At 53.6% G+C, this 26,230-nt stretch overlaps 1 protein-coding gene across 6 annotated transcripts in view; it reads right to left on the reverse strand.

Annotated features, from left to right (window-relative positions):
- Positions 1-26,230, reverse strand: part of SLC2A9 (solute carrier family 2 member 9) — a 144,816-nt gene that overhangs the window by 51,501 nt on the left and 67,085 nt on the right. For all 6 annotated transcript variants that reach the window (XM_051829851.2, XM_051829847.2, XM_051829865.2 and 3 more), the window contains 2 exons: positions 11,912-12,044; positions 4,620-4,807 (listed from right to left, as the gene is read on the reverse strand). In XM_051829851.2, coding sequence (XP_051685811.2) covers positions 4,620-4,807; positions 11,912-12,044 — 321 coding nt within the window. The remainder of the gene's footprint in view (positions 1-4,619; positions 4,808-11,911; positions 12,045-26,230) is intronic.

Below are 26,230 nucleotides of genomic sequence, written 5' to 3' on the forward strand. Positions count from 1 at the left end.
GGGGAAAGGGGGCCCAGCCATCGCAGTGGGCTGCCTCAAAGAGAAGGGGCTCTGTGTCCTGCTGGACGCTGCCGGAGGCCCCAGGCAGGTGTTGTCTTCGCCCCTCGGTTTGGAGGAGCGAGCTGGCTCTGCTGGCCTCTGTCTGTGGTGCTGGCTGCACGCCTCACACTCGGGGAAACAGCACCCACGTGGCGCCAAGGCCCTCTCTAGGGCTGGCCAGGCTCAGGGTGGCAGAGCTCCAAGCTCAGGACGACTCAAAGCCAAAAGTCCTCTGAGGGTTCTGGTGGGACAGACGGGAGGCTGGGAGCTGCACGGGTGGGTCTAGCTCCCGGCAGTCTCGTTGAAGGCGAGAACCTACACACAGGTCTGCCCTGCCCTGCCCTGCTCTGCAGCTGTTGAGGGAGGTGAGATTTCAACTGTGCGCTGTACCTGGATGGCTCACGTGCGGTGTGTAAAGGGGCTCCTGCCTCTGTCTCCTACTCTTTTTCATTGTGAAAACCCAGGAAGAAGCAAAGGAAAACTTGGTTTTTAAGAGTGCCAGAAAACAGCGTTCACCAAAGTCCTGAGTGCTGGATCGCCCAGTCTTGTTCCTTAGCCTACCAGCAAAAACAGACCTTCGCACCCACCCAGCCCTTGCTCACGGTCACCAGCTCCCTGGCCTGTTCTCCTGCCAGCTCTGACACTGAGACACCGGGACTCACGGGGTGAACCCAGGGTGACAGCGCTGGGAAGCTGGAGGATGTGAGGACCCAGGCTTCTTTTTAGCTTCCACAGTCCCCGCTGGGACATAGCAAATCCCTTCAGTAGGGTGGTCTCGGTGGTAGTGGTGAGAATGTTTCTAATTCTTATAATGTAAAAAAAGTAAATAAAGGGCTGGAGTTCATAAATAAAGGGCAGATTAAGCCATCACTGTGACACGGGCGTCCCCCATCAGAGTCCCGGCGACTCCCGGCTGCTCCACTCACGATCCAGCTCTCTGCCAACCTGCCTGGGAAAGCAGCGGAAGATGACCCATGTGCTTGGGCCCCTGTCACCCATGCAGGAGACCTGCATGGAATTCCTGGCCCCTGGCTTCAGCCTGGCCCAGCCCTGGTCATTGCGGCCATTTAGGGAGTGAACCAGCAGATGGAAGATTTCTCCCTCTCCCTCTCCCTTCTCCCCTCTCCCCTCCCCCTCCCCTCTCTCTCTCTCTCCTTCTCTCTCCCCCTCCCTTCCTCCCTCCCTCTCTTTCATTCTGTCAAATAAATAACTAGATATTTAAAAAATTCTAGTTTGTGTGGGAGAGTAGTTGCAGATGAACCTTCGCAAAACAAAAGCTATTGATAAAAGCTTCTGTAATTACGATTCAGAGGTTCTTTTGCAAAAACACCTGGGCTCCCGATGACACGTCAGGGGGACTCTCCAGTGGCTCCCCGCCAGGAAAGGCTGGAGCTATGCATTTTGCTGTAAACACATCTCAGGTTTTCTCATCCCCTGCCTTCCCTCTGTCCCACTCAGTCACTGAGCCAGAGGGGAGGGTGTCTGGCATTGTGCCAGGCACTGAGTTACAGGGGGCTTGCGCGTCCCACTGAGGGTGCAGACCCAGGCAGCAGCACGCGCCCTGAGCACCTAGTGGGGGCAGGGGGCTCACTCACAGCTGCCTGAACAGGCCCTCGGGTCCCCACCAAGAGCTACACATTGCAGGCAGCAAATTTTGAAAACATGTGGCCTTGCGAGAGAAGGAAACAGAGCTAGGAAGAGTCCCGGTGGTCCCTGCAGGGCTGGGGGTGGGGGCAGGAATCCAAGCCAAGTGCTTTCCAAGCGCCATTTCACACAATCCTCCCAGCAGCTGTGCAAGCTGAGTGTTACCATCCCACGCTACAGGAGAGGAAGCTGACCCGGGAAGTTAGCAGGAGGAGCTTCCTGTGTGTAAGAAGGAAGGACGGGCCACCAGGGCAGCACAAAGAACCACCCTAGCTCTGGGTCTTCCAGAGATTCAGGAAGGTTCCAGAAACCCAAGACTCTTGGGCCCGGGCTCGACAGCTGGGATCGGTCCGATTTCCAACCCAAAGACTTGGTAGAGGCAGTGTCCCTCCGAGCCCCTGTTCTCACCTCCTACTCCCTTTCTTCCCCAGATTTCAGGTCACACAGGGACAGAGACCAAGTGCTGACTCAGGTCAGGGCAAGGGGGGGATGCCTTGGAGGTGGGCGAGCGGCAGCGGCCACCCCAGATAAGAGGCTGGGCTCAGCAGCCCGGATCTCCCGCACACGGGCAGGAGACCGCCGCTCCTGTCAGAGGCTGGCTTCCTCGCAGGGCACGAATGGCTCCGGAGGACAGCAGCTGCCCGGCACAAGCAATTTTCCCTGGCAGGTCTAATTTTAGAGATGGGAATTTGAAAGCCACTCTGAGACACAGCCCTGTGGTGGGGTGGGAATCCAACAGCAATGAGGAATTTCGGGACAACTCCATGTTGTTAAGTCCAACGCTCACTTGATTTCTGAAGTATGTGAAAGCCATCCATCCACTCTGCGGCATCAGTGCATGGAGTAATGTGTTCCTGTTGGCTGCACACCAAGGTTCTCGACAGCGGGAGGTACCTGGAGACATTTCCAGTTATCACTGCTGACGGCTCCAAGATGTGATGAGCTGGGAGGCACCAGCTTAGACCGGACTTGAGACAGACTGGCCGGTCCTGGGGCGGGCTGTCCAGGGCAGTGCACCTGACCCCAGGAGCGGGCGGCTGTCGGGGCAGGTGCCACTGTAGGGACCTGCAGCATGCCTGACTTGTAAGCCACGGCTACTTCCTCTACAAAATGATGATGGCGCCTGCACATGGCAGGGCTGTCTGGGGCGGGAGGTGCCCGGCTGCCTTTACAAATGTCTCAAAGTTGAAACCACGTCCTCTGAAAGAATGCCCAGTAAGGCTTGGGGGACAAAGCAGGCTTTAAAGGCACCGGGAGTTTCCGGGTCACATGAGGTCATGGGTTTGGATTAAAAGGCTGCGTGTGCAAGGGAGAACTTAGCCTGAAGCACAGGCATGGCAAATGCAAGGCTGGCATTTGCCACTAACCAGCTTGTGTCCCTTTGTGTTTAAACAGACTGAAGCTGTAGTCCTCAGGTCTCCTTTCTACCGCTCCAGATGTGTGACCTTGCAAAAGTGTTCCAACATCTCTGTGCCTACCAGTGGCAGCTAGCTCACAGGGCTGCCCTGGGGACAGCTCCTGGCCACGCTGTGCCAAATACCTGCGGGCTAGAGCATCACCACAGCTGAGCAGACTGAGCCAAGCAAGGGGGACGCAGTGGGGCCAGGTCTCTCACTGCAGGTTGGTGGTCGCTCTGAGCTGGGAAACGGGGGCCACTGACTCCTGGCCCAGAGCTCCCTGCTGGGTGTCGGGGACAGCAAGCCGGGTTGGAAGCCTTCATCCCGACCTCAAGAGAGAAGGGACTCCTCCTGGGGAAGGCAAGACAGCGGAAGCCGGTGCTGGGAGCGGAAATGAGGGTCTCTCCCATTGGGCGCACGTGCAGGGAGCTTGCAGACACAGCATCGTGGGGTTTCCAGAGTTCCATAGCCTGTGCCAATGCAAAGATCGCGTTCTGGTGGGCAATTCCGCTTAGAAACACCGCGGTCTCCGTCTCAATGCCCCAGGAGATACCCATCCCAGGCGTGCTGGTGAGAGTCCCGTGCACCAGCATTCTCCCTCTCTGCAGTCTCAGGATGAGAGGGATGACCTTGGGGCCAAATGCTATGACCTTGACAGCAGGGAGGAGATGGTGGGACTTGCCTGGGGTTGCTCTGCACATTCAGGTGGAGCTGCTGACCCTCTGACCTGACCGAGAAGGCAAGGGCAGGGAAGCAGCAGGCTGGACCTTCATCCCACTGCCTCCAAAAACACAATCAGGAGGCTGCAGGTTGTGCTTGCAACTTTCTCCACTGCTGGCCGGGAGTTACTCTCAGAGGGAGCTTCAGGCTCAGAGCCGGACCCCCCTGCATGCACCCCTGCCTAGCGGGCAGCCAGCCTGCCTGCACCCCCCACTCAGGGAGCCCCTCCCCGACCCCCAGGCAGCCTGTTCCATTCTGCAGAAGACAGGATAACAATAACAACCCAGACTCTGCCTCCCTCACTCTGAATTCCAGGTGAGAAGAGCTGGCCGAGTCCACCCTGGGGTGGGGACCTCTGTGCCTCCTCAGACTCCCCTGTCCATGCAGCTCCAGCCCCAGCCTCGGCCCCGAGCCAGCTTGGGGGAGGGCACTTCCATCAAATCATCCCAGTATCTCTCCCTTAGAACCTCCCCATTATGCATTTGCTGGGGGAGTGTGACTTGCAGGTATCCCTGGGGGTCAGTACTTAGAGCGACAGGCAGCATTTGGCATGGGGCAGTTCTGTGCCGGCTGCTGAACTGGCCCTTCCCCGTGGAGTCCCTCTTTCAACACCATGTTATCCCATCCTCCAGGTGGGGAAGCCCAGGGCCAGGTGGCTCCGTGGTTGCTCAATGGCACAGCATCCATGGTGGTTGGCAGGGCTGGGATTTGAACGTGGGCATCCAGGGTTCAAGCCCTTAACCATCCAGCCCCAGCTGCCCCCTAGCCACTGGGGGTCTCCCTGTAGGTGCAGGATGCCCGGCAGGGCCCGGTGCTTACCGCATTGAGGCCACAGAGCTGGTAGCAGGCCATGGTGATGACCACAGTGACCACCTGCCAGCGGGCAAAGGGACACCTGAGCAACTCCAGGACGGACACCAGGCGGGTGTTCCTGTGCACGCGGCTCTCGGCCAGGGCCTCCTCCACCTCCTGTGAGACGTCTTCTCGGCCCAGGAGCGTCTGGAAGGCTACAAGTAGACAAAGCAGGGCTCTCAGTAGGGGGTCAGGATATCCTCACGGGGATGGACCCACCACCCAGAAACACCCTTGTCAGGGACAGGGCTGCGGGGGCCTTGGGAACCCCAGAGTCCACAGGCAGAGAGAGGCAGGGCTTTGCCTGGGGTCACCCAGCTGGCTGGGAGGGAACCTGCATCTCTGCATTGCCGCTTGGCAAGGCAGAACTGCCCAGGGTTCAAATCCGTCCCCACTGTGGGGTGGGAATGCCCTGGTTCATATCCGGTGATGACGCCTGCTCCCACGGCCGCGGGAGGAACCACATGAGGTTGCTCCCGCTGTGCCCTGGCTCAGAGCCTCCCAGCCAGCCAAGGATGAAAGTCTTTGAGCGCCTCCTGGCTGCCTGTGCCCACATGCTCGCTCTCACTGCGGGTGGGGGGTGTGTCCAGAGCCGGGGCTCACGGCCACCTGGCTGCAGACTCCAGAGCTGACCACATCACTTCCAGGAGCATGAGTCGCATGATCCTCAAGCCTGTGTCCACGCAGCCCCGTGGAATATGGACACCAGGGGAGGAAACTGTCTCCAGGAGCGGCCTCCCTGATTCCCTCACCCTGACCACATGCATCCTACCCCAGCAGACTGCACACTCTGGTTTCACAGAGCCTCTGGGATTTTACCAGCCCTTTGGACACTGGCAGGTGGGCTGGCCGATGAGCCCCCGAGGGCATCATCATGGGATTGAGGGGGTGCTTCTGGGATGTGTGCTCATAGTCTAGTCTGCTAGTCTGCCCTGCGGGGAGAGGCGGCTCCCCTGGCGGCTTCCACGGTGGCTCCCGTGCACGGTCCCTCCCAGTCACCGAGGGTGGTGGCCTTGGAGCAGCACTCAAGCCACGGGTCATGCAAAATCACTCTCCTGATCTCTCTCACACACACCCCAAAACCACTGTGAAGCTCACTCCAGATTCTCCAGGTGGGCTTCTGGGTGTTTTTCCACCTTGCGCTGAAAACGGCTTCCCAAAGTCTTTCCTGAGCCATGCTTCCCCCAGCATTCATTAGAAAAGCACCCAATCGAGTATGTTTCTGAGTCATGAACTAAACCATGTACGAGGACTCCTTCCCGTTCATGACAAACGTGTACCAGGAAGAAGCTGCGCAGATTTCCAAAATGTTTGCACCACAATAAACTTCTCTAATTAACTGTGTTTTCCCATGAACTCATATTGCTGACATTTCCTCAAAGTTCCAAAAGCAAATCCCTGTGCTAACACAATTCTAAGGCTTTGGGAGAATATTTTCCTCTCTTCTCTGACACACATAGCTTTCATTACAAAATAAGAAGTTCCTTGTCTATTTTTTCCTTCTTCACCTTGCCTTCCAGGAAGCTCTCTGCCAAGTTCACTGCTCAGCCCGCAGGGAAATTTCCTGGAACAAACATCTGTACTTCCCCTAAACACTTGACTTTCGCCTTGAAGCATCAACTTCACCTTCCTGCTGTTCATGCGTTCACAAAAGCCAGCTGGTTTCCACTCGTCTCATACCCCCATCTTGCTTTCTGGGCCCTGTGCACCCGGCCACGCAGCTCCCTGGGCTGGGACACTCTCCCTCCCACCCCCACCCCCCGGCCTGCCCTTTGAGCCCTCTCCCCCAGCACTGTCACTGGACTTCTCATCACTGGCCCGGAACACATGTAGAGCCCCGCAGGGATCAGGAGCCACGTCAGTGATTGTTGATCAGAGCTGAACTGGCGCAGCCGGCAAGCCCGGAACCTCCTTCGAAGCAGGGTTTCCCCACCTCTGCCCTGGTGACCTCGTGGGCTGAGAACCGAGAGCCAACAAACCTGTCGTCTGAGCCCCCTTCTGTGACGTTTTGTTACAGCCTCATCTGCTCCCCGACACCCTCCTGGAGCTTTTCCAACACGGAGCCAGCTGGGCTTCTCCTCTCTTTCAGGAGGGCCTGGCGCGCGGCTGGCAGCAGCTGCCCATGTCTCACGGCCTCCTCTACAGATGGGAGGTGGCGTCAAAGCACTGATGTGCAGCCACTACTAGGATGTGGTGGAAGGAGGTCACTGGGCTTTTGAGTCAGTTTGCACGTCTTGCAGCCCTCAGCAGCAGGCTCCAACGTGGGCCCTTGGGAGAGGGGGTGGGGAGCAGATGCTGGCGGTCCTGTTGCTGGTTCTCTAACAGCTCACTGAGGACAGAGCCTTGGGGAGGCGGTGGGACTGTGCCACGCCGAGGAGCTGGGGCAGGGGCTCTGGGTCTTTCTCTGCCTTCCGTGTGGAGTGCCACACTGTGGTTCACTTGTGCCATTCGCTGGTTGGTGCTTTTGGGACTGGAGTTTGGTTTTCATTGAGCCCATCCTGACAAATGCACTGGGTGGCTTATGGGTGGCTCACTTGGTGCTAGCCCCAGCCTCCACGGAGAGCACGCTGCCTCCCAGAGACGTTCAGACTGAAGACACAATGCACCCGCCTCTTCAAGCTTACAGTAGCATCTTTTTTTTTTTTTTTTGACAGGCAGAGTGGACAGTGAGAGAGAGAGAGACAGAGAGAAAGGTGCTTCCTTTTGCCGTTGGTTCACCCTCCAATGGCCGACATGGCCGGTGTGCTGCGGCCGGCGCATCGCGCTGATCCGATGGCAGGAGCCAGGTGCTTTTCCTGGTCTCCCATGCGGGTGCAGGGCCCAAGCACTTGGGCCATCCTCCACTGCACTCCCAGGCCATAGCAGAGAGCTGGCCTGGAAGAGGGGCAACCGGGACAGAATCCGGGGCCCCGGCCGGGACTAGAACCCGGTGTGCTGGCGCCACAAGGCGGAGGATTAGCCTAGTGAGCCGCGGCACCGGCACAGTAGCCAGAAACTTCTATAAAAAGAGGCTTTGGAAATGTTTCTATAGCCATGGGGTTTGGTACCCAAAATCGCATACACAGGTCACCAGTAAAACTCTCATATCTGCATATTAAAAACGATAAAAAGAAAAAAAAAACAAACCCTTGCCAACAGTATAAAATATTCCTGATTTAAAATATTCCAAATGCAGACTTCGGCTAAATTACTCTTGCTACGATGTAAGAAGACACCTTCTGATTAACTGGCCAGAACAATGACTAACACTAGGGAAGGGACAATTTCCTGGCTACACTCGCGGTGCTGGGGCACAGGCCCCATGCCACGTGTTTGGGTCAACCAACTTTGTTGCCTTCTTCTGCCTGAAGCTCCCTGGGCTGGCAGGTGCACTTCTGAGCCATGGCCATGATGAAGCCAGTCTTTACCAAGTCTTGGCTGACACGGGCCAGAGTCTGTTCTCTGTAGGCTCCGTGAGTCCCTGGGGCTCACGCAGTCAGGGCATCCCTTCTGCAGGTGAGCAGGTGCAGGTGCTGCAGCCCTAAAAGTACAGCACCAGACAAGGACTGGGTATGGGGCATCTGCGGGTGGGAGGGCGGGACGAGCCATGCGGCACGTCACATGGAGCCATCGCCTCGGAGCCTTCTGTGGGTGGGGTGGGCGGCGCCCCTGGGCTGCTGAGCGCTCCCGGTGCACTGTCCCCCAGGATTGTCCACCAGGGGTGGGAGTCAGGGGCACGTACCCCCCAGTTCCTGCCCCCCCAACACACACGTGGACTGGGCGACACATGGCCACAGAGGACAAACAGCCAGGGTTTGGAGAGACCCCCAGTGCCCTGGAGGGAGGACCCATTTGCTAACAGCTGAGCTGAAGTCAGAGCAGGCCAAGGTAGGGTGTGATGGGGACCCCGGGGAAGCCACTTCACTGCCAGGAGGAGCAGGGATTTTCTAATCCTGGCGGGGGCTCCGACCCTACTCCCAACATTCGGTTTTGGCCCTTGGGGACAGACTGAGTGAGACTTGGGGGGCTCAGGGCACAGCCATGCAGTTCTCACAGCCCCGGAAGCTGCAGGCTCAGAGGTCAGTGGGTCCAGCTCCCTGGCGAGGGACGCTCCCTGGCTTGCAGAAGCGAGTGAACAAGCTCCTCTTTTCACAAAGGACGCCATCATGAAGATCCCCCTGCCTCAGGCTCACCTGACCCTGTGACCGCCCACGTGCCAGGCCCCGTGCTGGCTCTTAGGACCAGGGTCGTTGGCTCTGGTGGGCTTCAGGGAGGTTAGGAGACGTGCCGAGGACCACCCAGGCAGAAATCGGTGATGTTTCTCTCCATGCAACTCCAAAGAATGATGAAAAGAAACCACAGAGCTGAGAGGCTGATAGAATCAAATTCCATCGTTTCCATTAATCTGGAGCTTCAGCGAGCATCTGTGTGCAGGGTGCAGACTGCAAACATCCACTGTGTTGTTACAGGAAGGACGAGGTCCAGTGTCTGCTCCAGGGAGGGCACTACGGCTGAGGCCAGGGGTGCTGGACACACAGAGGCTACAACATCCTCATGAGACCCCACCCACCCACCCAGGTCAGCACTGATGGCCACTTAACAGCTGGGGAAACTGAGGCAGAGAGGGACGAACTGGCAAGGAGAGCTGGCCTTCCTGCTCCTGCCCTGCTGAGCTTCCACAGGGTCGCACGGGCCCAGCTCTGCAGGAGACAGGACAGGCACTGGCCACAGACACTCCTTCTCCTCTTGGCTGGAATGCTGATGTGATGGCAGCCACTTTGGACCACAAGGCAACCTTCTAAGGATGGCAGAGCAAGACATGGTCAGAGCTAGGCTCTGACACAATGGAGAACCCAACAGCCCTACACAGCCCGCCTTGATCAGTTGTGAAAGTGAGAGTGAATGCACGTTCTATTTTGTGTAAGACACTACATTTTGGGCTTTCCATCGTAAGGTGGGTGGGCTGAATCGTGATATACACCAGAGCTCTCCAGGGACTGAAACCTGTGCTAGGTGAAGGGGAACCTCCCTCTTCTGGGATGGGGTTGTCTCACGGGAGCTGCTCAGTGCGGTCTCGGTGCCGGGGGGTTGGGGGGGGCGCACAGCCTGTCTAAGAAAGAAGCCTGCAACATCCTCAAAACGTCTAGATGTGTGCAGAGGCAGCAGCTTAGCAGCTGAGGGTTGGATGCTGGATCCCGCCACACCTGAAGGAAACACACCTGTTTGCTGCCTGCCTGCCTTCTTGGGATCTATGTGGTCGGAGAGCTCAGGCTCTCTCTGTCCTGCAGTGTCCTAAATCTTCCAGGGGCCGGCCCTGTAGAGGCCGACCTTGGGGAGGCAGCATGGTCAAGTTCAGGGTGCTCCTGGGACATTCCTCTGATCACAAGACCCAACGCACCTGTCCAGGGTGCCATCTTCATCCTCATGGCCAGGGACATTCTTTTTTTTTTTTTTATATTTTGACAGGCAGAGTGACAGTGAGAGAGACAGAGAGAAAGGTCTTCCTTTACCATTGGTTCATCCTCCAATGGCCACTGCGGCCGGCGCACCGCGCTGATCCGATGGCAGGAGCCAGGTGCTTCTCCTGGTGTCCCATGCGGGTGCAGGGCCCAAGCACTTGGGCCATCCTCCACTGCACTCCCGGACCACAGCAGAGAGCTGTATGGGAAGAGGGGCAACCAGGACAGAATCCAGTGCCCCGACCAGGACTGGAACCCGGTGTGCCGGTGCCGCAGGTGGAGGAGTAGCCTATTGAGCTGCAGCGCTGGCCCAGGGACATTCTTATCCCCACTGCTCTGTTCCCGCACCCAGCCCTCAGCTGGCTGGAAGCTCAGGCAGACAGAGTGGGAGTGCAATTCCCCTTGCTCCGCTTCCACTGCCTCGAGTAGGGTTTCTGCCTCTTCCATGGCAAAGGGTCCTAATCAAAGGACCCCAGTCACGAAGCAGCACCCGTCGAGTCCCCTTAGGGTAGAAGCTCGTCTCTGCCTTCCTTTCTTGAGGCAGAAGTTGGGGCTCTCTGTCCCACTTTGAGCCACCGAGCTGGCATAGAGAAATAAAAAGAGCCAGGCCATGCACTTCACCCTTGGCCGCTATGTAGGAGGGTGGGGGGATGGGAAAGGAGTCCAGGGAAGGAGGGACCACTGCACACAGACACCGTGTCGACACAACTGTGGTTCCCCTCCATGAACCCAATCCACAGCCTGGGCTGGGGACTTTCTCTGAAAGCTTAGGCTCCTCTCAGGCAAAGCAAAGCCGAGGACAGTGCCCCCTGGTTTCCCGTCACAGAAACCAGAAACTAGATCTCAGCTGTGAATGGTTAGACAAACCAGGCGGTGATGGATATTCTGTGTCATTTGGAATCTGCAAAATGCTTGCACGGCTTGAGTTCTCAAAGATGCTGCGTGCGCGCGTGCGCACATACACACACACACACCTCCATGTGGGCACTCTGGCAGGTCAATCTCACGCATGAAAGGCTGTGCAGAGTCCCAAGCAGTGATGAGAGCAGACAGCAACACAAACCATCTAATTCCACCCACCACAGCCTGGGGGAAGCTCCCGACCGTCCCCTCTTCTCTCCATGTCCCCCAGGCTCAGGGGGCATAAGAGAATTGCTCATGGGGTGGCGGCAGTAAGAGTAGCCGCTAGCCCTGGTGCCTAACCTGGCGCCACCTGCTGGGGGCCATTTTACAAGGGGAACAAAGTGCAATGTTAAGCCCACCGTGTCTGTCTCCAGGCAGAATGATTTTGCCTTTTGGGGGCTCTAGGAGAAGCGCCTGATTCTGAAGCTGTATCTGCCTGAAGGCCCATTGCAAGCCTCACTTTCTCTCCTGTAAAATGGGCCCACATCTGCCCACGGCTGGGCCCTGAATGAGACAGTGATGCTCATTCTGCACTGTGCCCTCGAGTAAGAATGTGGAGGCAGGAGAGGAGGGTCCCCCCCCCCCCCCATAAACCTCTGAGTCACTAGGAAATCTGTCTGCTTCCTCTCGGGGGTTGGGGCAGCCACAGAAGTGGCACGGAACAGACTACACGCAAGCGAGGGTCCTGGGTGCCCGATCATCCTGGCTTTTCCAGACTCTGTGGATGACCCTGTGCCCGGCTCGGCCCCCGCAGCAGGGCTGTTGGGAGGCAAAGTGAGAAGCCATCCTTGGGTGCTCAGCCAGGGTCCGAGTGCCTGCAGAGTGACATCACAATGTGGTCCCTCCCATGCCCATCTGCCCAGGTCCTGGTGCACCTGCAGGGATGACCCACACGTGACAAGGGGATAGGACCCCTACCTTTCACAGCTCCCTCCTCGTCATGCTTCTCAAACAGCAGGTAGCGCGGGCTCTCGGGGAGGCACGGCAGGATCAACAGCTGGGTGAAGGCAGGCACCATGATCACGCCAAACAGGTATGGCCAGGTACTTTCCTGCAGGGAGAAGACATTGCTGGAAGAGTCTTGTCCAGGGGACAGGGCCACCAGGCCAGGTGCCTCAGCTCTCCATGCAGGTCCCCCTGCCTGTGTGACCCCTGCGAACAAAGGCTGGGGACAAACTGGCCCAGGTGAGCACCAGCCCCGAGTACATGGTGATTTCAACGCACAGGTCTGGGACTCCTCAGAGGCCCCCGTGTGTGAGTGATGTGGGGGTGGCTCTGAAAGGCAGGCTCAGGGCACCCAGGGGTGCTGGGGCTGGCAGGTTGCACCCCACACTCCCAGGGCACCACAGAGACCCTGAGAGGCTCAGCACAGCCCCCTCACAAGACTGCAAGGGAAGAGTCAGGCAATGCATCCACTGTACAGCTTAAGTGTAACAGGTGCACAGAGCCCTTCCGGGGCCACGCAAGTGCTCAATGTCAAGTTCTCACCATGTTGTATTTTGTAAGCAAGTGCAAAGAGACAGCTAGGGAGGAAATAAGACACGTTCAGTCCTGAAGAGACTTCACACGATGGGGGAGGCACCATCTTCTCCCTTCGGTCCTGTAGGAACTTGGAAAGGTGTGCATGGAGGGCTCCGGTGCCAACACGGCACAGCCCCAGCCTGTGGCCCCTCCCCAGCACTGGTGCTCTGCTCTCCCCTCTGAGACCCTTGATGGCAGAGACCCTCACCAAGTTCTGGGTCCCATGCAGGAGAAGCAGTAGGGACCCCTAAAGCACAGGACGAGGGGAAGGGGCTCTGCCCAGGGCCCTCGCCCAGTGGCTGGCCCTGGGATTCTGCAGACACAACACTGTTTATTCACAGGATTCCTCTGGTCCTCGCATCACAAGGCCAGAACTGGTTCTGTGGTCCAGGGGAGAGCTCAGGCTCAAAGACCATTACAGAAGTCAAAAGTAGATTGGAGGCTGCAGGTTTAATTTGGTTGAATTATTACCATACAATGTTGTTAAATAATAATTTTAAAATTAAAATGAAAGTAAATAATGATAAATAAAAAAGTAGGTTGGTGGCTGCCAGGGGCCGGAGGGAGGGGACAGCAGGGAGACTGCGGGTGGGAACGGGGCTTCCTTTCAGGGCGATGGACATATTCTGGGGTCAGGGTTGTAGAACTTTGTGACTACAGATGCGCCTCGCCTTATGAAGGGGTGGTCCTAAGTCAAAAATACCCCAAGTCTGAAATGCATTGAACACACCTAACTCGCCAAACATCCTGCCAGGCAACACGGTGCCCTGCGGAGCATCAGCTGTTCACGGTTACGACTGCCATGAGAGGTGGTTGTGCAACGTAAACGTGAACCACTGTGAGTCGGGGGCCATCCACACACTAAAAAAACCATTGAATCGGGCAGGCTAGCAGTTCAGACACTGGATGGCATGCCTGTACCCCACATTTGAGTACTTGGCTTTGATACTGGCTTCTGGCTCCTGACTCCAGCTTCCTCTAATGCTGACCCTAGGAGGCAGCAGTGAGGGCTCAAGTCTTTGGGTTTCTGCCACCCACATGGGAGACCAGGATCAAGTTCCTGGCTCCTGGCTTCAGCATCAATGCTTTCCCAGCTGTTGTGGGCATCTGGGGGAGTGAATGAGCAGATGGAAGCTCACTCTCTCTCTCTCAAATCAATTTTAAAAACCACCAAGCTTCTCCTTGCAATATTTTGGAAAAATCCCACTGAGTTATATACATTACTTTTTAAAATTATTTTTATTTATTTATTTGACAGGTAGAGTTTTATACAGTGAGAGAAAGAGAGAGAAAGATCTTCCTTCCGTTGGTTCACTCCCCAAATGGCCACTATGGCCGGCGCTGCACCAATCCGAAGCCAGGAGCCAGGTGCTTCCTCCTGGTCTCCCATGCGGGTGCAGGGCCCAAGCACTTGGGCCATCCTCCACTGTACTCCCGGGCCACAGCAGAGAGCTGTCCTGGAAGAGGGGCAACCGGGACAGAATCCGGCGCCCAAATGGAATGCCGGCACTGCAGGCAGAGGATTAACCAAGTGAGCCACGGCACCGGCCCCAAATTAGTTTTTATTTATTTGAAAGGCAGAGTTAGCCAGATCCTTTCAAGAGGGACTGACAAAGTCTAAAAAGCGTCCCGTGGTCATGATTTGCATCACCTCAATGCCCAGATCTTACCAGTAAGATAGGGAATCACCCGGGAACAGGCAAGGCAAATTGTAAAATCCTGCCCTTCCTGTGTCACATTTCTCCCAATCCCTCATCATGGTGTAAATCCTAGAGGTTTTATGCCTAATCAGCTTTGGCAGATGGATGTCACCCATTTTTCTGAATTTGGTAAACTAAAATACATACATGTCTCTTTAGATACATGTTCAGGTTTTGTTTTTGCCACCCCGCAATCTGGCGAGGCTGCCAAACATCTCTCATTGCCTTCAGGCCTTTGCTGTTCTAGGAAGCCCTATACAGATAAAAACTGATAATGGCCCAGCGTATACTTCCAACTCTTTTAAGCACTTCTGTACTAACTTCCACATCTCATCACCGGGATTCCTTATAATCCCCAGGGACAAGGTATTGTGGAACGAGCACATGCCACATTAAAAATTATTTATAAAAAATAAAAAAGGGGGAATACAGGACCATGGCATATTCCCCACAAAAATGGCTATCACATGCTCTTTTCATTTTAAATTTTTTTAATACTGGATAATCAAGGGAAATCTGCAGCTGATCGTCACAGGCATCCTGAAACCGAAAGACAACAAGTCTACGTGAAGTAGAAAGACCCTCTAACTGCTCAATGGTATGGACCTGACCCTGTTTTAATATCGGGATGTGGACATGTTTCTATACTCTCGCAAAAAGACAATGAAGTATGATGGTTACCTGAGCGACTGGTGCGGCAAACAATGTCTCGAAGCAACCCCTCGATCTTCATTATGATAACATTGCTGATCGGAATCCCCCTGAAGATGAATGAAGCTTGCTGGCTCACATCAAGCCAAACCTATGTTACCACCTCTGTTGGTGCGCACCAGTAGTTCAAAATTGTTCATGCACTTATGATAATGGAATTAAAACAGCAGAATTTGTACAATGGGTAAGGAACAATCAAACCTTGTTCCGTACTGGGAGGGTTATAGTTGAAAACCAATGGCTTAATGTGACTGATCAATCGAAAAGGGAGAAAACTGATTTTAGCATATCAAAACTGGTCACATTGACCAGTATACCTTTGTCATTTCTAGAAAAGAAGCCTGGTTGATGTATTGGTCAAAACTGTTGAAGTAACTCTTATGGTCAATTCCTCCTTCTCTGTAGAAAGTAGCAATTTCTGGCTACATTTAGCTGCCATTAACTACTTACTACTGAAAGATCGTGTAAGCTGTGACTTGATTCCTGGAAGTTGCTGCTTTAATATCTCAAATAATGTTCCTCACATAAAATATCTGGTACAGCAGCTAAAAGGTGAACTTCAGCATATGTTTCTAACTAATGTCTTTTCTGTTGGTGGATCTCAATGGACCCACTGGCTTTTGATGTTGCTGGGTCCTTTATTGCTGCTCCTGCCTTTTTGTCTGTGCCTCCCCTGTATATTCCAAGGCCTCTCTGTGCCATTTGGTACCGTTTGGTCTGAGATTTTAAAGTTGCATTCACAGCTTCACCCCCGAGCCAAAAAGGATGGCATTGAATTCCAATGACGGGTAAGACTCGGTCTCCTTGTACCAACCTAAGACAGGAGCCTCAGAGAATGTCTGGGGTGTCCAATGATGGGTAAGGACAAGAAGAGACACGGGCAACCTAGGACAGGAACAGTGCCTCAAAAAATAAAAAAGGGGGAAATGTGGGCAGCCACAGGTAGTCACTCCCTTTGTTTACACTTAAACATATGAATGGAGACTTCGCGGGCACAGACAATTGGGCTAGGGAGATTCCGGGAAGAGGCAGGAAGAACCTAAACCTTTCACAAGAGATGATACAGATAATCAGTCACACCTGAAACCTGCATTTATCACCTAAGTGTTTTATTGTACCCTTGTAATCAATAATTAAGAACCTTATTGGGAACTCTTTGTAACCTTAAGAGCCTTTTTGATATGTAAATCTTTTGTGCTCCTTCTTGTAAACAACTGGTCATGTTTAAATACTACTGCATTTATTCAATAAACGAGCCTTGATCAGGAAAAAAAAAAAAAAAAAAAAAGAAAGGCAGAGTTAAAGAGAAGAGGGGGAGGAGGACGGGGTGGGGCCTTGCAGAGCACCAAGCTCCCCCAGCTCCCCAGCTTCTGCAGCTGTCCCTCCCCAACGGACTCTGCCACCACACTCCTCCCAGACCAGCTCCGGGGGCCGTGGCCGCTGGCACGTCTGCTCCCTCCCCCTACACCCCAACCCCGCCCTTGCAGGCAGTGCTGATGGACAGTGAGCCAAGCCCAAAGTCAGCCCTGAGGGTCACAGCCTCTCCTGCCTCTGGCTCCCAGCTTGCTGACTTCCTCGTCTCTGCTGTCTCAACTGTCAGGGTCTGAACCACGAACCACGGAGGAGCCCGTCTGTTTTGCTCTCTGAATTACCTGATTAGGAAACTGTCTCTTTTCTTTCTTTTTTAAAAGAAACATCCTTTATCAGTCTCAAGACACAGAGCAGGTAAAGCAAAGCTCTCCCTTGGTGTACCTTGTATTTCAAGAATTATCTCGGCCATGCTGCGCACACGTGGATTTGAGAGGTGAATGTCACAATGCAATTACATACTCAGAAACGTTTGTTTTTTAGAAGAAATAATGGTCTTTGGGGGTTTGGGTTTTTCAGGAACAGTCCTTTCTGTCTAAAAGACATCGTGTCTAAAAGACATTGTAGAATAAGCTCAAATCTAAGAAAGCAAATTTTGTAAATGTTTCTCATTATCCACGGTGAAAAGAGGAATATGAAGGCATTTGACACGGCATTTTAAAAAGCGTCAGGAGGTGGGAAATTTACAATGGATTCACTTAACATTTGGGTGAAGGCTGCAGAATCAGAGCAGCTGCAAAACAATAAAGCAATGGAGAGGCAGGCGGCACTGCACTCCCCAACTCACAAGGCCTTTTCATTTTAAGCATTTATGTATTTATTTCATTTTAAGCATTTATATACTTATTTTATTTGAAAGGCAGTGACAGAGGGAGAGGGGGAGGGAGAGATCTCCCATCTGCTAGTTTACTCCCCAATGGCTACGACAGTCAGGTCTAGGTCAGGCCAAAGCCAGCAGCCAGCAGCCAGGAGCCAGGAGCTCCATCCTGGTCTCTCACGTGGGTGCAGGGGCCCAAGCACCTGGGCATCTTCTGCTGCTTTCCCAGGTGCATTAGCAGGGAGCTGGATCGGAAGTGGAGAAGCTGTGACTCAAACCGCCGCTTCCGTATGGGATGCCAGTACTGCAAGCAGCAGCTTAAGCGCTTGGTCACGGTGGCCCAGCTTTTTGTTACTATAATGAAATACCTGAGGCAAGTCACTTTATAAAGAAGAAAAGGTTGACTTTGATCTGGAGGATCAAAGTCCAACAGTGTGAGGCAGGCACTGGTGCGGGCCCTCAGCTGCACCACACAACGCCAGGAGCACCTGCGCATCTGTGTCCCTCTCCCTGAAGCCACCAAGGAACCCCATCCAAACAACCTAACCGAGTCACTTCCCACCTCTTTAAAGCCGTTAACGTAGGAGCGGGGATTAAACTCCTGTAGGAACTCAGAGGAGCAACCCACATTCCAACCTGGCATCCCCAGTGCAGGAGAGCTGAGAGTGAGGACAGGGCCTCCGGGTGGGTCCTGCAGGCTGCCTGCTGCCCGCTGGCAGGGAGACCATAGGGGAACCCCCTGAGCTCTCTGTCCCACATCCTGCTCATCCATGGTGCTGAGTGCCCAGGGAGACCCCCAGGCAGGCAGCACTCTCTGTCCCTGTCTGATGGACAGCAGAAGACGCTGGCATTGGGCCGTATTCCAGAAAGGGGGTGGGTCCGTTCCTGCCAAGGCCAATGTGTACTCACGGATTCTGGGACCTGGAAGCCGCACTTCCTGTGCTGCTGGCCTCCTGGCAGAAGCCCAGGACTCCCACGCTGGGGGCCTGAATGCCTCACAAAGAAGCGTCTGCGATTCACGAGTTCTGTGAATTCAAGGGCTAAGACTGTAAAAGTGTGAGCTTCCAGGGACTCAGGCCACACGTCGCTTATTCCTGCCCAGGATCTCGGTGAAGCGGAGCTGGCTGGATCATGCTGGTCCACAGAAGCCCCCTGAGTGCAGTCTGCCCCATGGTCATGGGAAAGAAGGATGACCACAGCCCAGGCAGGCAAAGTGCGTACCCAAGGTAGCACTGCCACCCAGCCTGTCTCTACGCTCAGCCACACCCCACCACCAAGGGTTGGGGGGAGCCCAGGAGGGGCATTTGGGCATCACCATACTGCCTGCTCCTGTGGTAACTGTGGATCCAACAGTCACACTTTGCGAGCCTTGCTTTCCTTCTCCATGAGCAAGGATCCCAAAGCCCATACTGCCGGCTGTTGTGAGCATGAAGGAGAGTGCTCCCCCAACTCATGGTCTCAGTCACACGCAGTTGACCCCGGGCACTGCTGCCATTGCTGGCAGCCCAAAGAGCCCACCGTGGGCTTGGCAGTGCAATAAGGCCACTGCACCAGAACCTCTTTGAATTTACGTCTGCTTGGAGCCGGATTGGACGGGAAAGGGGGCGACACTTGCTCTCATCGCTCTGGGCTACGCTCTTTGCTACTGAGCCCTGGCCTCCTGCTGGCTCAGGTGCTTCCCCACAGTGCAGTCACCTACGAGGCAATCAAGCCACAACACACTCACACCAAAAGATGCAACTGGGGGCCAGTGCTGTGGTGTAGTGGGTAAAGCTGCCACCTGCAGTGCCGGCATCCCCATATGGGTACTGGTTCAAGTCCTGGATGCTCCACTTATGATCCAGTTCTCTGCTATGGCCTGGGAAAGCCATAGTAGTAGAAGTAGAAGATGGCCCAAGGACTTGGGCCCCTACACCTGTGTGGGAGTCCTGGAAGAAGCTTTTGGCTCCTGGCTTTGGTTCAGCCTAGCTCTGGCCACTGCGGTCATTTTGGGGAATGACCCAGTGGATGGAAGACCTCTCTCTCTCTCTCTCACTGCCTCTGCCTCTCTGTGACTCTGCCTTTCAAATAAATAAATAAATCTTTTTTGAAAAAAGAATGCAACTTCAAATTGAGAAGTTTCTTTACTGCAAAAGAAACAGGCAAGTGAAGAGGCAACCAACAGAATGAGAAAAAATATTTGCCAACTATGCTACAGATAAAGGATTAGTAACCAAAATCTACAAAGAGATCAAGAAACTCCACAACAACAAAACAAACAACCCACTTAAGAGACGGGCCAAGGACCTCAATAGACATTTTTCAAAAGAGGAAATCCAAATGGCCAACAGGCACATGAAAAAATGTTCAAGATCACTAGCAATCAGGGAAATGCAAATCAAAACCACAATGAGGTTTCACCTCACCCTGGTTAGAATGGCTCACATATAGAAACCTACCAACAATAAATGCTGGTGAGGATGTGGGGAAAAAGGGACACTAACCCACTGTTGGTGGGAATGCAAACTGATTAAGCCACTATGGAAGTCAGTCTGGAGATTCCTCAGAAACCTGAATATAACCCTACCATACGACCCAGCCATCCCACTCCTGGGAACTCACCCAGAGGAAATGAAATTGGCAAACAAACAAGATGTCTGCACCTTAATGTTTATTGCAGCTCAATTCACAATAGCTAAGACCTGGAATCAACCTAAATGCCCATCAACAGTAGACTGGATAAAGAAATTATGGAATATGTACTCTATAGAATACTATACAGCAGTCAAAAACAATGAAATCCAGTCATTTGCAACAAAATGGAGGAATCTGGAAAACATCATGCTGAGTGAATTAAGCCAGTCCCAAAGGGACAAATATCATATGTTCTCCCTGATCGGTGACAACTAACCGAGCACCAAAAAGGAAACCTGTTGAAGTGAAATGGACACTATGAGAAACAGTGACTTGATCAGCCCTTGCCCTGACTGTTGATGAACAACTTAATACTTTATCTCTTTTAGTATTTTTGTTTGCTTTTCTACTTAATACTATTGGTTGAATTCTATAATTAATACACAGTTATTCTTAAGTGTTGAAACTTAACTGAAAAGTGATCCCTGTTAAATATGAGAGTGGGAATAAGAGAGGGAAGAGATGTACAGTTTGGGACATGCTCAATCGGACTTGCCCCAAATGGTGGAGTTAGAAACATATCAGGGGATTCCAATTCAATCCCATCAAGGTGGCATGTACCAATGCCATCTCACTAGTCCAAGTGATCAACTTCAGTTCACAATTGATCATAATGATAGGACTAAGAACCAAAGGGATCACATAAACAAAGCTAGTGTCTGCAAATACTAACCGATAGAATAAAAAAAGGGAGAGAATGATCCAACATGGGAAGCGGGATACACAGCAGATTCATAGAATGGCAGATGTCCTAAACAGCACTCTGGCCTCAGAATCAGCCCTTAAGGCATTCGGATATGGCTGAAAAGCCATGAGAGTATTTTAGGCATGGAAAGTCAAGACACTCTGGCAAAAAAAAAAAAAAAAAAAAATGACCTAAATGAAAGATCTCTGAGTGAGATCCCAGTAGAAAGAATGGGCCATCAAAGAAGGAGGTACCTTTCTCTGAAGGGAGGAGAGAACTTCCACTTTGACTGTGACCTTGTCTAAATATGATCAGAGTTAGCAAACTCAAAAGGCTTCCATAGCCTTTGCAACTCATGACAAGAGCCTAGGGTGATTACTGATGCCATAAACAAGAGTGTCAATTTGTTAAGTCAACAACAGGAGTCACTGTGCACTTACTCCTCATGTAGGATCTCTGTCCTTAATGTGTTGTCCAATGTGAATTAGTGCTATAACTAGTACTCAAACAGTATTTTTCACTTCGTGTTTCTGTGTGGGTGCAAACTGTTGCAATCTTTACTTAATATATACTAAACTGATCTTCTGTATATAAAGAGAATTGAAAATGAATCTTGATGTGAATGGGATGGGAGAGGGAGCGGGAGAGGGGAGGGTTGTGGGTGGAAAGGAAGTTATGGTGGGGGGGGAAGCCACTGTAATCCAAAAGCTATACTTTGGAAATTTATATTCATTAAATAAAAGTTTTAAAAAAAGGATGCAACTGTAAAATTTCAAAACAAGAAATTAAAAGAAGATTCTGAAAGCTCCCAGAGAGGAGGCACCGTTCCCGCACCGGTGACCACAGGTGACAAAGGCAGGGACTTCTCATCAGCAATGTCAGATGCGAGAGGAGAGGTGAGGAGCAGTGCCCACCACAGTCATAATCACCCAAGGGCCCTACCCTCAGCCACACTGTCTGGTGGGTCTACGTGCGCACATGGAAGGTCCCCCAAGCTTGCCTTCCCCGCACGTTTTCTTGGAGAGGAAATGGTTCATCCAGACAAGGAGGTAAATAAACCAAGAAAAGAAAAACACAGGGTCCAGAGACAGTGGCTCCCACGCAGGACAGAAATGCAAAGAACCCTGGAGGACCACCCTGCACCAGGACCAGAGACAGCTCAGGTAGATGGAAGTAACAGGCCAGGGGATGAGGCATGGAAGCAGAGTCCCAGACCATCTGTGCCGTGTCGAGCTGTTTATCACCAGGGGATTCGTGCTGGGGCATTTGGAAAAGATCAACTGTGAGTACATTTAAAAAATAACCAAGCAAATGAGAAAATAACAACCTGAGAAATAACTAACTCCAGGAAAACCAAAGGTCGCACAAGAAAGGAGAGTACTAGGTAGGTAGCTACAATGACATGCGTGGTAGCCATAACTGAGTGGGCAGCACACAGGACGGCAGAGGAGGGATGGTGACGTAAGACGTTCAGACTTCACCTGCTATAATGAGCCATCGGTGGATGTCCAAAGTGAGTGAATCTGGAAGCAGTGCTGTAGCCAATTATTTTTGTAAAAGATTTATTTATGGGGCCAGTGCTGTGGCATAGTAGGTTAATCCTCTGCCTGTGGCACCAACATCCTATATGGGCACCAGTTCTAGTCCCGGCTGCCCCTCTTCCGATCCAGCTCTCTGCTGATGGCCTGAGAAAGCAGTGGAAGATGACCCAAGTCCTTGGGCCCCTGCACCTGTGTGGGAGTACAGGAAGAAGCTCCTGGCTCTTGGCTTAGGATTAGTGCAGCTCTGGCCATTGTGGCCATTTGGGAAATGAATCAGCAGAAGAAAGATCTTTCTCTCTGTCTCTCTATCTCTCTAACTCTAGCTTTCAAATAAATGAATAAATAAAATCTTTTAAAAAATAAATAAAAATAAAAGATGTATTTATTTATTTGAGAGGCAGAGAGAGAGGTCTTCTATCCACGGGTTCACTTTCCAAGTGGCTGCAATGGCCAGAACTGGCCTGATCTGAAGCCAGGAGCCAGGAGCTTCCTCTGGGTCTCCCACGTGGGTGTAGGGGCCCAAGGACTTGGGCCATCTTCCACTGCTTTCCCAGGCTATAGCAGAGAGCTGGATCAGAAGTGGAGTGGTCAGGACTGGAACCGGTGCCATATGGGATGCCGGCACTGCAGGCGACGGCTTAACCCACTACACCACAGCACTGCCCCCAATCAATTATTTTTAAATGTGGGGGAATTAGCAACCAACAAAAGCAAGAGTTGTAAGAGGTTGGTGCTGGAGAAGGGGGCTTGAGGGAAGCAAACAACGGGTTTCTGTTCTTCACGATAAACTTTGTAACCATTTGCATGCATTATTTTGACTGAAATCAGATTTAAGACAAATATGAAGTTGCCATGTAGATAACGTTTATTTGAGTTCCCTGCACCCCTTTGAGACTCCCTCTGGGTGGTTCCTCCCAGACTCCACCCCATGATTCTGCCAGGACCGTAGCGTGGGCCTGAGAAACCAAAGGTTCTGCTCTCAGGGAGGGGCTGAGCGGCACCTGGCATTGACTTGACAGCTGGATGAGTGTTTAAGGCCAGGGGTAGGGAAGGGAGTTCTTTCAGATCATTACCCAGTTTCAACCCCACACCCTCGTGGGCAGGGACCAGGCTAACCGGGTGACACTCTCCCCCACCGCTCTCAGCGGGCAATGTTTGGGAGGCTTGGGGGTCAAGGAAGTTACATACGACGGGCATGTCATTGCTGTAAACAGCAGGGCTTGGAACTGCCACAAGCAACATCTGCCTCGTTTAATTACCGAAGCGCAATGTTTGGGTTTGCACCTCCCCAGGGCCCTGCGCCTGCCCAAGTCTCTCAGATTCTGTTACAACTGCACAGATCAGTGCTGAAGAAATGAAACAAGTCCTTGTGCCCAGAAACCAGCTCCCCTTCTCCACTAGCCCCAATAGGGGTGGGAGAAAGGGAAATCCATACGAGAGTGGCCCGGCCCCCAGGAGCCACAATCACACTGGGACCAGCGCTGTGGCATAGTGGGTGAACACCGCCACCTGCAACGCTGGCATCCCATATGCCGGCAGCTCCACTTCTTATCCAGCTCCCCACTGATGTGCCTGGGAAAGCAGTGGAGGATGGCCCAAGTGCTTGGGCCCCTGCACCCCATGGGAGACCTGAAGAGCCTCCTGGCTTCAGCCCGGCCCAGCCCTGGACCACTGTGGCCATTTGGGGAGTGAACCAGCAGATAGAAGATCTGTTTGTCTGTCTCTGTCTCTCTGTAACCCTGCATATTTTTTAAAGAACCACAGTCACGGCTAAGTCAGACAGTGAGAAGGTGGGCGCCTCCCAGCGCAAAGGACCTACAGTGTTGACTAGGAGGGGTCAACAGAGGACACTTCTGTCCCCTCCCTGCTGTGTGAGCTGGGTCTTTCTGGAAGGTTGAGTGATGTGCATTTGTTAGGGAGAAGTTAGAAATCAGCCTATGTGTGTGAGAGGGGCCTGCAGAAGCTCAGCTTGGAAGCACCCAGGATTTTACACTTCAAAGTCCCACCCACACCCCCCCCCATTACTTGACAGGTGGTCTCAGCCCTCCCCCAAGGAGAGCTCCCCAGGACAATCCTCTCTGCTCAGCACCAAATGGGTTACCTGGCTTGATAACACTGAGCAAAAAACCCTTACATTCTTCCTCCACAGCAGGTACCCTAGGAGAAGCTCCTCAGTGCAACCTTGGGAGGAATTTCACCACCTGGAGGAAGAAGGGAGGGGAGCAAAAATGGTGGGAAGGACTGGACCCGTCCCCTTAGAAGCCCCTGGCTGCACGCTCAGCTCTCCACTCTGCTGAGCCACCTGCCTGGCCTGCCGGCTGCATGCGCTCCATGTAACCACGTGACCTTGCTGTCCCCAGTCTGCGTGCCTGGGCACTCTCTCTTGGATTCTTCCCATCTGTTCTCAGGGATGCCCAACCCCACTAAACCTTGCTACCTTGCTGACCGCTGCTCTCTGTCTCACGTCTGAACTCTTGTGCAAAGACAAGAACCTATTGCATCCGCTGCTGCTAACACACAGAGAGGTAGAGAGAGGTGGCCCCAGGCAGAAGGAGGGACTGAGGATTATGGGAAGGTGGAAGAGCAGAGGGTATGTAGGTGTGTGCAAAGTCCTGGAGGGTGGCATGGGTCAGAATTGGCAACTGGACCCAGACTCTGGGGCCCTGACTGCCAGCGGAGGCATTCAGTGTCCCTTTGATGGACACCAGCTGCCAGCTAGCATGCCCCAACACAGCGCTAAGCGTCTTGCACACGCTGTTGCTTTCTCCCTACACTCAGCCCATGGAGTGTGCCTCACTGTCCCCAGTTGACAGATACAGAAATTGAGCCTCAGAGAACTGAAGCAACTTATCCAGGCAAAGCTAAAGAGTGGCAGAGATAGGATTCCAGCCCACAACTTCCTAGCTTCCAAGTCAGAACGCCTTCTGCCATGCCACGCCCACACCTGCTACAGGGTGTGGAGGGAGCCAAAGCCTGGGGCAGGAGGGTGGTCCTGGGGTGTGTGGCTGAGATGGCAGGTGCAGAGAGGGGCAGGAAGCACCCCGCTGACCTGCCCTCATCTCACACCGCCTCCCTGGCAATCCTACTGAACCTCTGAGCTTCTAGTTGTGCCAAGCTCTCTCCTTCTTGCTTGCTCCTGCCCTGGCTGTTCCCTCTAGCGTCCTGCCCTGACTCACTTCCCGGGGGCTGTGGTAGCTGCAGATTCCCACTAAACACCAGCTGAAGGAACAGGTGGGAATGCCACAGTGACGGGTAGCAGAGACTGCAGGTGTGAGAGGAGGGGTGAAGAGGGCCTGAATTTAGGAGCAGTTTGAGGGGAGGGCAAGGGGGGACACAGGAGATGGAGACGGGGGGGGGAGAGTGACAGGGCCAGGCTTGGAGCTGTGCTGGGGAACAGCTGGGGTGCTCCCCCAGGGATCCGAGGTGGCCCCACCCTGGTCAGCCCTGGAGGCCTCCCCTGCCCGCTCCACACACACAGTGGCCATGCAGCTGCCCTCCCTGCCCTCCACATCCCTCCTGCTTTGTTCTGTTCTGCAGGGCTGATGAGGGCAGGGGTCCTCGTCTCCATGTTTTGTTCACTGCTACACACAGCCTCGACCAGTGCCAGCTACACAGTGGGTGCTCCATATGGGCTTGTTCCATCACCAGGTACACAGTGGGTGCTCCATATGTGCTTGTTCCATCACCAGAGGGACAAATAGGTTAGGGCATGTACCTGCTGTAAACACTAGGGGGCGCCTTACCCCAGGCTGCCACTGGAAGCCACCACCCCTGGGTCTGGCAGAGGCCCCCTAGTCCCCTGTAAGGTGTGACTCCTGAGCCAGACTGCGCTGGTTCTAGACAGGCAAGGTGGTCACGAGCAAGGGTCTGGGCTGGACTGTCTGAATCCTGGTCTGGGGGCCTGGGGCCACAGCCTGCTGGAGGAGGCTCCCCAGGGCCAGGCCTCCACCACCACCAGCCCACCTTGGGCCTGAGTCCTCTCACTTGTAATGGACACCTCTACCCCAGCTGTGGCAGGGACCATAAGATGGAGGACCACAGCTGGGAAACAGACGACTCGGATCCAGTTTCCAAGTGAGTGCTGGGGGTGGTGGCCAGAAGCCAGAACTGCCCCCCTCCACAGAGCCTGGGAAACTCTCTCCCCCAACACCCACTCCAGGCCACCTCGAGGCCACCTCCACAAAGGGCAGCTGAATTAACCGTGCTCCCTGAGGCTGCCTC

Source organism: Oryctolagus cuniculus, chromosome 2, assembly GCF_964237555.1.
Source record: "Oryctolagus cuniculus chromosome 2, mOryCun1.1, whole genome shotgun sequence".
Classification (NCBI taxonomy): Eukaryota; Metazoa; Chordata; class Mammalia; order Lagomorpha; family Leporidae; genus Oryctolagus; species Oryctolagus cuniculus.